Here is a 14,166-nt window from a genome sequence, read left to right on the forward strand (position 1 = left end):
TCGAATGACACCACAGGACTTTCACAATGAGCTGCAATATTCGGCTTGGATCCAGACTTGATGATCCAATATCCCAACATTTAAAGACATAAAGTCATCCCCAAGGTGAATTGCCACAACAGCAACCGATCCGTCAAACTGTATTTGTAATAGAAAGTTATTTTTGCATGATTTTATGGCTGTTACAAATGGCTTTGTAAGACTTAAAAGAAAGACCATTTTGCCCTGTAAAGCATTAAAATACACCAGCGTTGTTTAAAAATAATTGATCAGAAGAAATATTTGGGAGGAAATCATTTCGTAGAACCCAAAATCAGGAGTTTGTCTCAGAGAGCTTCACAAGCAGGTAACAAGTAGAAATAGCCCGACACGCGCACACAGACACACACTTTACCACAAACTCTTCAAGGGTTTAGATTACCTGATGTCAGTGCAGCTTAAGTAAATCAGTGATCTGAGACTTCTCAACTTCTCAAAACTTTTAGGAATGCAGCCAAAGCAGTGCGTTGCGCTGATGGACAGAGGCTGAGCGAGGGGCCCGTGCCTCAATCATTAAGGCGGTCTTTGTAATACCAAAGGTCTTTAAGACTCACTGAAATTCTTACTTTTGAGACACGTTGTGTATCTTCCTTATCCAGTCATGTCACTCATTGTGAGAAAAGTGAAATAATTTTTATTGTACAGAGTTGGAGATTTCTTCAAGCCCTATAATTGCACGTTCAAAAAGGCCATATCTCCATATTTGAAATGCAATAAAAACATAATTCTCAATAATTCCTGGCAAAGACCAGTGTACTCATGTTAAGGACCTCTCTGACTACTAGCATGCTGAATATGAAATCATTTTACTGTACAGATTTGGATATTTCACCAAAGTAAAAACCCTATAATTGCATAAAAGAGGTTTCTCCATGTTTGGACTGCAATGAAAATTAATTTCTCAATAGTTCCGGGCAAAGACCAATGTACCTGTGTTAAGGACCTCTCTGACTACTAGCATGCTGAATATGAAATCATTTTACTGTACAGATTTGGATATTTCACCAAAGTAAAAACCCTATAATTGCATAAAAGAGGTTTCTCCATGTTTGGACTGCAATGAAAATTAATTTCTCAATAGTTCCGGGCAAAGACCAATGTACCTGTGTTAAGGACCTCTCTGACTACTATGATGATAAATATCAAGTATTTTTACTGTACAGATTTGGAGATTTCTTCAAAGTAAAAGCCCTATTTTTGGATGTTCAAAAACACCGCGTTTGTTTCAGGTCACTGCAGATGAAGTGAAACAATCATTGTTCAGAGTTGACTTTATGGATAACAGGTAGAGGCCTTTTTGGAATACAGCAAGTGTCCAAACTTTATCTATTTAAGTTAACAAAAGTTAACTTCATTGGGTCTAACCTCCATTGCAGTTGCCAAAGTTGTTCAAGTACGTGGAGCAAGACCAGAGGAACCTGCACCAGTAACTGAAGACCTCAGTAACCTTATGGAGGAAAAAGAAGCAGACGATGAGAAAGTCCTTACAGCTGTTCCGGGTCAAGCAGCGCCGTCTCCTGATGAGGAAAACATGTTTATTGCCAAAGAACCAGAACCAATTTCCAGTGAAGATCACGTCTCTGATGATGATTTCCTTGAAGCAGGTGAATTAGCTTCCCAGGAGCCTTCGGCTGGAGCCCACCATGAATCTTCAGAGGATGAAACTGTGTCTGAAGAAACTGCCTTCGTGGAGTCATCTCCAGAGGAAGCTACGGACAACATCGCCCCAGCTGTTGCTTTTGAGAGTGAACATTTTGTGGAGAATACAGCTCCAGAATCACTAGTCGTAATCATTCCAGAGGACAATGCGACAGAAGAAACTGCTGTTTCTGTGGAGGATGCATCTCCAGAGGACTCCAAAGGACTTTCAGCAGCATCAATCCCTGTTATTCCCGTGGGGCTTCAGAGGACAAAGCTCCAGAAGAACCTTTACTTATATTCCCAGAAGAAACTGCTGCTCTTCCCATGATGCCGAAGGAAGAGAATTATTTTGTTCCGGTTCCTGCAAAACTTGAGAGAGAAGAGGCCGGTCAATGGGAAACCGCTGCAGAGGAACATGCTTTATTTGTTCCTGCTGACCTCGCTGAAGAGGACCTGAATCATGAGAAAACTGTCTTGATCATTGTGGATCATAATGGAGGTACAGTTCAACCTGCTGCAGAACAAACGGCATCGCAAGTGCCAGCCCCAGAAGATCTGGTTGACTTTGCCCCTTTGGGTCCCTCAGATTTAGAGGTGCTAATCCTCATCCCGACCGCTTCACACTCGACTGCGAAACGCTCCAGTCAGAGTTGGAGGTCACAGACAGAAGTTGCCATCAGGACGACATCATCTGCAAAAGCAGCGATGAGATCCGCAGCCCCGCAAACTGTCCTCCTCCCCCCGACTACGCCTCGATATCTTGTCCAAGAAAACCACAAACAAGATTGGTGACAAGGCGCAGCCCTGGCGTAGGCCAACCCCCACCGGAAACGCCCTCGACTTACTGCCGAGCACCCGAACACAGCTCTCGCTTTGGGCGTACAAGGATTGGATGGCCCCAAGCAAGGACCCCCTCACCCCGTACTCCCGCAGCACCTCCCACAGTTTCTCTTGGGGGACCTGGTCATGCGCCTTCTCCAAGTCCACAAAACACATGTAGACTGGATGAGCATACTCCCAAGCCCCCTCTATGATCCTGGAAAGAGTAAAGAGCTGGTCCGTTGTTCCACGAACAGGACGAAAACCGCATTGTTCCTCTTCAATCCTTGGTTCGACTATCAGCCGAACCCTCCTTTCCAGCACCTTGGAGTAGACTTTACCCAGGAGGCTGAGTAGTGTGATACCCCTGTAATTGGCACACACTCTCTGGCTCCCCTTTTTGAAGAGGGGTACCACCACCCCGGTCTGTCACTCTTTTGGCACTGTCCCAGACTTCCATGCAATGTTGAAGAGGCGTGTCATCCAAGACAACCCCCCAACACCCATTGCTTTTAGCATCTCTGGACGGATCTCATCAATCCCCGGGGCTTTGCCACTGCGGAGATGTTTGACTACCTCAGTGACCTCCACCAGGCAAATTGACGATGATCCCTCCTCCGCCTCCAGCTCCGCCTCTACCAAAGAGGGCGTAGTAGTTGGATTCAGGAGTTCCACAAAATGTTCCTTCCCCCTCCTGAGGTGCCGGATGGTCTTCCAGAAGCACTTTGGTGCCGACCAAAAGTCCTTCTCCATAGTTACCCCGAACTCCTCCCATACACGCTCATTGCCTCCATCACGGCAGAGGCTGCTGCCCTTCGAGCCTGACGGTACACTGCAACTGCCTCAGGAGTCCCACCGGATATCTTAATCCGGAAGACCTCCTTCAGTCGGACGGCTTCCCTGACCACCGGTGTCCACCACGGGGTTCGAGGGGGACCGCCCCTTGATGCACCTAAGACCTTGAGGCCACAACTCACTGCCGCGGCTTCAGCAATGGAGGTTTTGAACACATGCGGCCTCAGATCAGACGATACGATTACAAAATCGATCATTGATCTTTGATCCTCCCAAAAAGGACACCGGCTCTATATGGGAGAAATGTCCCTAACTGATGATGGGATGCATCTCCAGCAGCAGTTTCACACAATCGGCTTACCAGTGACTGCTGAGTTGGACACTGACTTGTTTGCACGCCTGTGGCTCTTTCACTTTTAGCTTTTGAAAGCCAGGACACTTTGATGAGTGTCTTTGTTGTCAGATTGGCGTTTCTGCTCATCCTCCTCTTCGGCATCTGCTTTTCTAACGATGGACTTTGGTCCGATAAGCTTGCATTGCGATCTACAGACTACAAAAACAAAATGAAACATTCATTTACCTACAGTCACCAACTGCAAGAGTCAGTCATTTTTTATAATTTCAGGGTTCAGACTCAAAGAAACCGTAAGAAACAGGTCTCAACAGGAATTAGAGGTGCAGCTCAAGGTACCAACTCCATATTAGAGCCTTCTCATAAGTCCAATAAACCATTGACAGCAGTAAATGCAGACTTCTGTCTGGATTCCTCACTCACTTCGAGCTCTTCTTGGGACCATAGAACGCGTAATCATCTTCCCCGTTTCCGACCCTTTAGACATTGTGATGTTTAAAGGATTTCTAACAGGAAAACCTCAGTGTGTGTTGCTCTCAAACTTAAAACTAACTGAGTGAATTTGCCACACAGTGTGTTCTTAGACTGTGGTGGAACATGGAAGCTAGAACATGGAACATGGTGAAACGTTCTATTCGGAGGTCAGATCTCCGGAGTCCCAGTGAAGCCTTCTAGAATATGCAAATAAGCATTTAGAGTAAATGTGTGTGTGTGCACAGTGTATTTGTATTGATGGACCCTATCTACTGAATATATTCATACAGTGCATAAAATACTATGCTATACTTGTTGTGTTCATTGTTCATCTTGATGTTGAAGGCAAACACATAAAAGAATAAATATCTCAACAATTGTTGAATCCTGATTTTGTAAAATCCCCTGACTTTCTCTCAACTGCCATCATTTTTTTCATTTTTTTGGGATTGCCATTAATTTGGTGCGAATATCCAAAGTAAAATGATTGGTCCAAATCATTGGGAGCCAGCAGAGTCCATTAAACAATACAATGTGCCTCACATAACCCTTGTTGCAAATCTTTGCTTTTACATTTTGTGTTCTACAAGAGATAAACAAACAAGACAAAAATGTGTGAATTAGAGGCATAGAATTGGACAAACAGATCCAGACTGTCCGTTTTCTCTTGTTTTTTCTGATGGCTTAAGCACGTTTTTTGTAACTATTGGCTATTTTTGCAAAACTCTACACACAAATAAGAAAACCTTTCAGTTTGAGGTCATACTTCTGTCATAGTTCTGTAAACATACAGGAATCCAAACGTCAAATATTGATGTTTATTTACACACATCAAAACAAACACAAGTGTTTTTTTTCCAGTAATTTCACTGAGAAGAAAAATCTGTCTACATTGTGTCGTCTCTCTGGGTCTGGCCACAACATCTCGTCTACATCCTGGTCAATATCCCCACGTGCCTCCTCCATTGCCTGCAGGGCGATGCGTTTATGGGGATGACGCTCAGAGACCTTCCAGCACCAGGCAGAGAAGACCTCTTCAATTGGATTCAAGAATAGAAAGTATGCGGGGAGGGATGCGCTCTCGAATTTTGACAGTGATTTCCCGCCATACACAGAGGCTGACAGAAAGGAGGACATATACTCTACAAAACAAAGAAAATCCTTCATTGGAGGACCATGTAGAACCGCAAACCTCACACAGGTGCCCGAAGAAGGCAAAAGCGTTTTGATCCACGGTGAAGCATATACCCTGCCGACATACGAGACAATGTAAGGGACAGTCCACCCTAAAACAGAAATGTAACAATCCATTTCCACATGACTGTGAATGACTGAATCCAAATTGTTAAAAAGTATTTATTGAATATTGATGTTCACAGAGGGACTTATTCACATCCAAGACCCTTTGGGTTTTAAACATCACATGAAATAGAAATATTTTAGATTGTGCAACATTTTTACACATTTCCTCAAGATTCATAGGTTTAAGGTAGCAATAGTGTTTTAGACTATAATACACATTGTAGACAACTTCATGGTGTTTTCAAAAAACAAGTGTAATATCAGCCACCACCCTGTTTAGACTACCAAACGTGTTCTTAACTTAATCCTTAATAAAAGGATGTATTTTTAAGAGAATTCCTAACAATCAATTTTATTTTAAAAAATCCTATTTTTGGAGTATTCTTTCATCTCCTGTTGTCATTGTGAAATCTAATCGCAGTAAGGAAGAAATTGCTAAAAGCGGAAAAGTCAAATAACAAGTCAATTCATAGATGCTTGCCTAAAGCATTGGATGCAATGGATGTGTGTGTGCGTGTGTGCGTTCTGTCTAACTTTCTTCCCCGTTCTCCCCTGCACCCTTGATAAGGCGTTTGTTGCCTCTCTTTCCTCCCGGTCCTCTGGGTTTTGCAAAGGCCTGCTTTAAGGTGTGTTCTATGGGGTGCACCTCTTCATACAGGAAGTCCTCCGTCAGGCCGTCGCCATTGTCTATCTCCATCTACACAAACACACACACAGCAAAAGCACCACACCTATTAAAGGACTCTTCCTTATATAAGATGACCAGGTTACAGATACATTATGGAGGCATTGTTAATTCTTTAACTTCTGCGATATATTGTTGTTATCTTATATGCAGGTTATCTGGGTGAGCTCTACCTTCTTGGTGACCTCCAACTGGTAGTCTCTCTCAACCTCGTCCAGCAGACGGTTCTTACAGCTGGAGTATAGCATCCGTTCCTTGATGCTGCAAGTGTATCCAGGCATTGAATATATGAACACTGGAAGAAACAGAACGGCGTCACTTGATCAGCTGATGTGTTCAAGTTCACTTTATCAGATATACTTATCACCATCTGCTGTTGAAGTGATTTGGGCTATGAAAAGTATGTATCAGACACTCAAAATCCCACTTACATAATACATACATTACATGGAAAACATATTTTGCAATCCTGTGTTTTCATATGGAGCCCCCTTCACCCTTATATTAAAAACAAAAAACGAACGATAAATAAAAATCACTCTAAACGACACTTGATGAGCAGAGACCATGATGCTTTGCCTCGCTGCATTACCCCCCCCCCCCCCCCCCCCCCTGCCCACACCTGGGGGTGGCGACTGTACCCACCCAGCGCCTCCTGCCGCTGCCCTTGGTGGGAATGTTTGAAGATGAAGAAGTGGTATCTGGGGCAATCCGGGGGGATCCGGTAGGGGAGCTCATGGGTCTCCGTAGGCTTGGTGTGAACGAGCTCAATGGTCTCTTTCTCTACGTCCAACCTCTGCAAGGCCACGTACAGAAAACATGCGCTGCTCAAGGGTCAGGTCAAGCACGGCCGATTTAATCTCATTCCACTGCAGATACACAGACTGCCGCACGGTCTATTATCAGTCTAAATGTTTCATCTCAGGGCTCACCAGCTGTATGTAGTTGATGCGTCTCTTCTTGAGCTGCTGCAGAGCTTGTTTGGTCTCTTCTTGTAAGGGGAATGCAAGACCTTGAAGAGTATGTGGCCTTTTGTCCAAGCCAAACTCCATCGTAACCTGCGCGATAAGCAAACAAAACAAAACATGAGACCCGGTTTGATTTGTCCCCGCACCGATAATGCAAACGCAGTGACTCAAACAGACTGTGACAAACCCTCGCTCGAGCTGTTGGAGTCCCAATCCGTCTCCGTTCATCCTGTGGATGTAGAATATTTGAACTGTCTTCTTCTTGCACACGCAGTTGAATTTGTACTAGAAAGAAATTCTACATACCCACATAGCTTTATCCTGCAGAAAGAAAGTGGAAGTGTACAGAATGAGAAGACATAATGTAAGCATTTACTTATCTCTTATAGCATATTCAGTTTGTTTCAATAGCATTCAAGCCACAAATATGAATTCTTTTTTCAGTGTGCATCAGTCCCCCAACGTCCAATGCTCTAAATTTACTCCATATAAGCCTATTAACATGTTTTTGACATTGTGTCATTTTACTCTAGTTGAGTTGTATGAGTGAGCTAACTTGTTTAAGTTTTACCTCTGTGACTTTTATTCGTTGTAATTCCTGCTCGGCTGCTGTGAGCGGAGCGGGGCAGCAGCAGGAGGCCATGTGTCGTAAGTATCCCTGGAAACAAAGGTCATCCTGCAAACAGCCACACAAAGGCTGGTGCTTAATCGCCGGCGGCTAGAGATTCAATGATCAGTCGTCAGGCCAGAGGGGTTTTACTCACCTCCACTGTGCCAAACATTTCATCTCTTATGTGACCCCCTCCAAACTCTTTCTTCAGCGTGGCTCGGGTCGCCGCGTACACCATCTTCTGCCTCACCTGAATTGAATGCGAAATACTCTTTAGATGTTACCCACGTTTAAGGATTTTATTATTATTATTATTATAAGTAAGTTTAATTTAGTCCAGTTTAAGTTTTGTCTCAGTCAGGATCATCTTTTATCAGCAGACTTCAAGTGACTCAATATGATCAGTGATCAATCAGACGCCTCAGACATACTGGTGATTGGTCAGGTGACCAGGCGATGAAGATCCACTCGTATCCCTGTGCATTCTGGGAGTCCAGACGGTAGAGGATGTAGCACGGCTCCTGAGGCGTGAGCAGAGGAAGTAGGAACTGATCGTAATCCTTGTCCCAGCTCTGTGCCGGCTCTCTGTATGAATCTGACACCAACTCTTCTGCAGACAAACAACGCGTATCAGCACCTCAGGATTCAGTCAAATCCCCCCGAAAGCCTCCTTGTGTCAAATCGATTAGAAACATCTCATGTTTACCATTTCTGATGACAATCTTCATTATTCTGATGGTACCTCCCCTCGCCCGGGCCAGAAACTCTTTCAGCTCCGATGTTGCTAAAGTGATATAAGACGACAAGTCAAAACTGAGGGTGGGGGGGTGAAAGCAGGTGAGACAGTTGGGTAAGTAAGAACCTGAGACTCCACTTCAGGGAGAAAATTTGATCTCCTGTCAGAGAGTCACGCCATCACCTACAGCGACTCAGGCAAATAACAACACAACTGACACATTTCATTCATTTGTCCCCAATTTTCCAACCCGCGAATGAAAGTTTGGCCCTGAGAAGTACAGTAAGCCTTTTATTGCACTCCCTCCTTCTCTCTCACCATGGTTACCAAACGCGTCGGCCTCATAAATGATGTAAGATTAGGTGAGAAAGGTGAGAGAGGTAAGCCTGTGCCAGCCCGTCCCCCAACACTCCAGTTACCACATGTCATAACACACGCAGAGACGTAGCTCTTAAAACTATCCACAAATGCCTGCTGGTGCTACAAATCATGATTATTGGTATCACAACATTAGAAGAGGGATATTTTAACTGAGAATAAGCTGTATACTGTGAAGGCTTACACTGTTCTACGTGTTGCCTTTTTATTCCACAATTTACTGTAAAACAGCTTCATCAAGTCAAAAGAGGATAACAAAGAACATAACCGGTGAGATTGGTAGGATGGAATAGATGCAACGACACACTTTTAGGCTAAAAAGGAAATTATGAAAGCACTTTAACGAAAACTATTCTATGAAAAAGGGTTCCCTAACTTACCGTTGATTCCAGTTTGGTGGGACATGTTGTTGCCGTCGGCTTCACACTCCGCTCACGACAGAAGGACGGGTTCCGGCTCTCTGCGTCCTCGCTCCTCTCGCTCAACAGATCGGCTGCCTCTCCCCTGATGGCAGACGGACGGACCCGTGCGCATCAGTGACATAAACGCTTCGTGGGTGACTCGGGAGATTCCTAGCACTTGAAACACAATCTGCGGAACTGTGGCGGATGAGTAATAACGTGCCTGTCAGTGGATATGTCACCCTAACCACTGATCTAAAACTCGTTTGAGTATCCATGACCACAACTTTGAAAAGTCTCTGTGGGGGAGTGTCTCCTAAGTCACATACTATCCTGCACCGTGTGTGAGGCCTCGTAGAAATACACTACTCGTGGCATCGGTGGTCAGTGTGTTTTTAGAGGCCGTCAACATTTTATTCAGCTGACGGCAGGATTTCAAATTCAGGTCGAAATGTGACAGCATGCAACAATCTGACGGCCACATGATTCATGTATTTGTGGTCAGTTCATTTTGATCGGCAAAGTTAGTTTGAATAGTTCATAAAAAAGCTGTGAATTGGGGTTGCAGCTGAAGCGACGTGCGAAAGCTATTTAAATATACTGTGAGTTTTTCCTCATGGAGAGATATGAAAATCTGTATATAAATATATAAAGTGTGAGGTGGAGCTGGAGATGACTTGTGAGGACACCAGAAGAGTTGGCTCCTGAACAATCAGTACTAATGGATCCATTACTGAGGACACAAACAAACTCATCCAGGTCACACACAGAACACACACTTCCAGGTTAGAAAATAAATGAGAGGTGGTAAGAATGGGAATGCACAAACCACCACCGGCTATTTCTCTCATTTCTCACATCTTTTGTGCACACACGCACGCGATGGAGGGAGGTGAGAGGAAGATGAGTGTGCACCTGTGAGGTTACCTGTGATGGGATCATCCATTATTCACTCAGCGGTGAGTGCACAACCCAAGCATCTATGCATTATTCAAAAGAAGCCCCAACCTCTTCTTCAGGAGGACACACGTAATGTGCACTGAAGGAAAAACACCTGTTTGAAGAAATTATTCAATCGGCTCATGTCAGTGTCACTGTTTTGTCAGGGAACATTCCTCATCAAGTATTTGACAATGAATGAATGGTTTGTTTTTTCAAGCAAGATTTACCTAACTTTGATTACATCTTTTTAAAACAAACAAATAGCAAAAAAGCTGATTTTGAGATTTAGGAAATTGGGATTCTAAATTCTCCCGATTGAAATTCTTCCAATTACATTATTTACAAGGTCAGATTAACCTATAATGAAAATAATCTTTTGAATCCTTGAACTGTAAATCAAGATTTATCTACAGTCAAATAAAACTATGATGTCAAAAGAGGAAAAAAAACAGTTTTTATAGCTCTTATTTTCAACTGAAACACTTTATTACAAATATTCTTAAAATTACATAAAATATCAAGGGACACAGTTAAAACTTAATATTTAAAATATCAAGAAACAGTTAACCTGTATAATGTACTGAATGGCATAAAAAGTTCTCAGAATGGCATCAACCCCTTTGAAAGGTAAAAAATACAACAGGGAAAAGCCATTCAAAGTAAAAGGAAAACCCTTTTCTGGCCTTGTGGTTCTTATGAAGCCCTGGTTACCGGTCCAACACACAATGCTACATCACTGCGTAGCTGTGACGTTTTTAACAACAAAGATCCGGCTGGAAATCTCCCTCTACGTGTCGTCGATACATGGCAGCCAAAAGGTCTGTAAAGAAAACAGAAGAACAACATGCAAATGAGCCCTGTGTTCATAGCGGTTTGCTGCTGCACGTGAGACAGTGACGAGTGACGAGTCCGATCTCACCATGTTGCTGCAGGCGCTGGCAAACGTCATGTATCTGGGATTGAACTGCAGCGTGTTGATGGGTCCGGGGTGTTTCCCATCCAGCACAGCAACCTTCATCCCGCTCTCAGTGCTCCAAACATGGACTCTCCCGTCCTCTGAGCCTGGACAGCGAGACACATTTTAACATTTGGCGCAAAAAGAGATCTTACAGGTAGAGGCCAAAATATGAATGTGAGTTATTTAGCTTTACCGATCATCACAAACTGAGAGTCTGGAGTGAAGCAAGCCTCCAGGGAGATGCCTTTGCTGTTGTTGTAGCCCTTAACATGCACAAAGACAGAACACATTCAACCTAATATACAAACAGGTGTTATTCAGTTGGTTTATTTGGAAATGGGATGAAATTAATCTACGTCTCTTACAGAAAAAGTGTGCAGCGCGGATCCATTGAAGGCGTTCATGACACGAATCATCCCTCCATTGGTGGAGATGAGAATCAGTTTCCCGTCATTACTGAATTTGAGTCCAGTCCAGTCGCAGACACGATTAAACCTCATGTCGAAGGAGGCAAAGGGACCCTTTCCACAGGGAGATCCCATTTATTAAAGGAAACGCAGGATGACAAAATAAAGCACAGCACACAAAGGGATCTGAATCTTACTTTGTCGAAAGCACGGAGGTCGTATAGTTTAATGGCCTGTGATTCCACTCCTGCAGCAAATATCAGCCCATCGGGGTCAAAGGAACACACGGGTTTCCCGAGTGGATTAGTCAAACCCTGAAACACATAAATCCAAAGAAAGCACCAACATGAAGCCTGGATCTTGATGGAGATATTGCAAACGTGTTACTAACATATTTCATCCTTCCCAACTAATGAGCTATAGATTGTTATAATAACGTCTCTCCTTCCGTTTGGTCTTTGTTTTGGGGGATAATGTCTTCAAGCATTGTGTTTTAGTAGCAGATCCAAGTGGTTCCTTTAGGAAGGTGACACCCACAGGTCACAGTACAAATGCTAATTAAAAAGGGGGACTGGAAACCTAATGATGTGCAATAACTTAATGTGCAGCAGGAGCTGTAATTATACACTTGAGTAAATGTCCTCAGAGAGCAGGCGAGGTGTAATGTGCCGGCCCAACTACTCACTTGACAGTTGGGAGCACGCAGATCCCAGATGCGGATTGTTTCGTCCAGCGAGCCCGAGATAAACGTATCATCCACTGGTGACATTGAGAGAGCAATAACTCTAAAATTGCAAAAGACGCCAGCATTAACAATAACTGTGAGAAACCATCATTCTGCAGAAACCAAACAAAGACAAGATAAAACGATTGAAACATAATGATGACTGCAGGGAACAGATAGCTAGCTGCTGTGGAGAAAATAAATAAATGGTAAACATGCTATTATTCTGCGTCTCTGCCGTTCAGAGATGTGTTTCAAGAACACGTCTTTCTTTGTGTATTTATTATGCGCCTATTTAAAATAACAACTTGACGGATGTCGTGAGTATAAAATGTACTTCCTGTAATCACGCGTTAACGGCCTGTGCAGCTTCTTGGTTTGAGATGTAATCCAGTAAACAACTGATGAGGCATAATAACACAGCGTGTGCACCTGAGCTGCAATGATTAAACAAATTATGAATTAACATAAAATGAATAATACAATATTAAAATAATCCATCAATAATCAATTAAGTACATTTTAGCACAAAAGGCTTCACAAATGTGTTGATTTGCTGTATTTCTTTGTAAAGAAATGGCAAGGCTGGAGGTTTGAAGCCCGGCTGTCCCGCGTCAAAGTGTCCCTGAGCGAGACACCTAACCCCTAACACACCGCTCCCACTGTGTGCGATGGGTTCACTGCAGAGAATAATGTCCCCATGGGGTGGAATCAATAAAGGAAACGGTCTTCTTCTTCTAAAACAAATATCTTGAGATTTAGAATGTTGATTGAACAGAACAAGGAATTTAGTCATCTGTTTCAACTATGGAAATAGTGAGCAAATACATAGATAGTACTTTTCAATTTAGTGTGCATACTTAGGATGCATCATTTTTTTCTAAAGTGGAAGTAGTCTACTGGTTTGTTAAATGTTGTTTTGCACGCACACAGTCTTGAAAGGGGGAACGCCAAACAGATCCGTTTAGATATTTACATATGCCACATATCTTTTACTCACCTTGCAGTGTGACCTGGGAAATACCTGATGTACTTGTTGTCAGTGAGTGACATATATCGGATGGTATCTACGAGACACAAAATCTTCATATTACTTTTCCAAACCATTTCAGAGCACTTAAATTTGTATTATTGTAGTTTATAACGTTTGTCTGACAGTCTGTCTGAGTCAGTACCATCTAGTTTGTTGGAGCTGTAGACTACAGTCTGTGCATCTCCATGTGTGTAGTGGATGAGGTCTACTCCATACTTCTTGCTGAAAAGGGTCCTTTCCGGTCTGAGAAAAGACAGATATAAGATATTTAATCCCGTTAATCATTTGATCACCTGATCAACCGCATTGACACATCCACGTGGACCAATTTAACCAATGCATATATGGGAATGTCTCGTTATTTTCGTGCAGAAATACATGAGCTAGTTTGCTGATTGAATGTACTGATAATATCGGTCACTTACTTTCCTTCTCGGATATTATATAACACAATGCAATCGTCGTCGCTACTTGCTACTGCATTTTCACCATCCGGGCTGAAGTCCACACAGTTGACTTTCTGTGAATTTTCTCGATACGTCCGGGCAACCCTGAAACTTCTCAGCACGCTGTCTGTGATCCTCATGTCTGCAGCGTTTCATACAAAGTAGCCTACAGCAAAACCGTGCGCTCCATCGGCTCCTTCCGATTCAATGGAGCCCGGTGGCCATTTCTTACGAGCAACTTGTGAGCGTCATTTAGGAGCCTTTGGGGCAAAATACAATATTGCATGTAAAGAAAAAACAAAAATAAAACCAAACGTTACCAATGGGTTATAATGTGCAACCATCGAGCAACTCGATGGGACAACTACGCGCTTGTTTTGAATGTTTTTGTCTGCCAGGGAGGCGGGGTTCTTAAACTGCATTACATTCAGTGGGTTCACGGAATCGGCCGGTAGC

The 14,166-nt window shown here is 43.3% G+C and overlaps 2 protein-coding genes across 2 annotated transcripts; both read right to left on the minus strand.

Annotated features, from left to right (window-relative positions):
- Positions 1 to 5,818: 5,818 nt before the first annotated feature.
- twf2b (twinfilin actin-binding protein 2b) lies at positions 5,819 to 9,334 on the minus strand. Its single transcript, XM_040203353.2, has 11 exons — positions 9,180 to 9,334; positions 8,392 to 8,469; positions 8,117 to 8,295; positions 7,840 to 7,935; positions 7,647 to 7,751; positions 7,382 to 7,396; positions 7,263 to 7,304; positions 7,040 to 7,165; positions 6,753 to 6,903; positions 6,281 to 6,402; positions 5,819 to 6,119 (listed from the first exon to the last, which is right to left on the minus strand). Exons 1-11 carry the CDS (start codon positions 9,202 to 9,204, stop codon positions 5,952 to 5,954), a joined length of 1,107 nt encoding a protein of 368 aa, XP_040059287.1. The 5' UTR covers positions 9,205 to 9,334; the 3' UTR covers positions 5,819 to 5,951.
- A 1,275-nt stretch (positions 9,335 to 10,609) lies between these two features.
- LOC144382911 (WD repeat-containing protein 82-like) lies at positions 10,610 to 14,149 on the minus strand. Its single transcript, XM_040203354.2, has 9 exons — positions 13,690 to 14,149; positions 13,407 to 13,507; positions 13,232 to 13,298; positions 12,193 to 12,292; positions 11,705 to 11,821; positions 11,466 to 11,621; positions 11,294 to 11,363; positions 11,062 to 11,204; positions 10,610 to 10,962 (listed from the first exon to the last, which is right to left on the minus strand). The coding sequence occupies exons 1-9, from the start codon at positions 13,848 to 13,850 to the stop codon at positions 10,930 to 10,932; spliced, it is 948 nt and encodes a 315-aa protein (XP_040059288.2). The 5' UTR covers positions 13,851 to 14,149; the 3' UTR covers positions 10,610 to 10,929.
- Positions 14,150 to 14,166: the final 17 nt, after the last annotated feature.

This window comes from Gasterosteus aculeatus, chromosome 17, assembly GCF_964276395.1.
Source record: "Gasterosteus aculeatus chromosome 17, fGasAcu3.hap1.1, whole genome shotgun sequence".
NCBI classification, from domain to species: Eukaryota; Metazoa; Chordata; class Actinopteri; order Perciformes; family Gasterosteidae; genus Gasterosteus; species Gasterosteus aculeatus.

Excerpts from the sequence above, each read along its gene's own strand:
- LOC144382911 (XM_040203354.2), bottom strand. The coding sequence starts at position 13,850 with ATGAGGATCACAGACAGCGTGCTGAGAAGTTTCAGGGTTGCCCGGACG. Across the intron at positions 13,299-13,406 it reads CAGCTCCAACAAACTAGATG|ATACCATCCGATATATGTCA; the intron begins GTACTGACTCAG and ends TGTGTCTCGTAG. Across the intron at positions 11,364-11,465 it reads CCGCGCTGCACACTTTTTCT|GGCTACAACAACAGCAAAGG; the intron begins GTAAGAGACGTA and ends GTGCATGTTAAG.
- twf2b (XM_040203353.2), bottom strand. The coding sequence starts at position 9,204 with ATGTCCCACCAAACTGGAATCAACG. Across the intron at positions 7,936-8,116 it reads GGTCACCTGACCAATCACCA|GTGAGGCAGAAGATGGTGTA; the intron begins GTATGTCTGAGG and ends CATTCAATTCAG. Across the intron at positions 7,166-7,262 it reads CTCCAACAGCTCGAGCGAGG|GTTACGATGGAGTTTGGCTT; the intron begins GTTTGTCACAGT and ends CTTATCGCGCAG.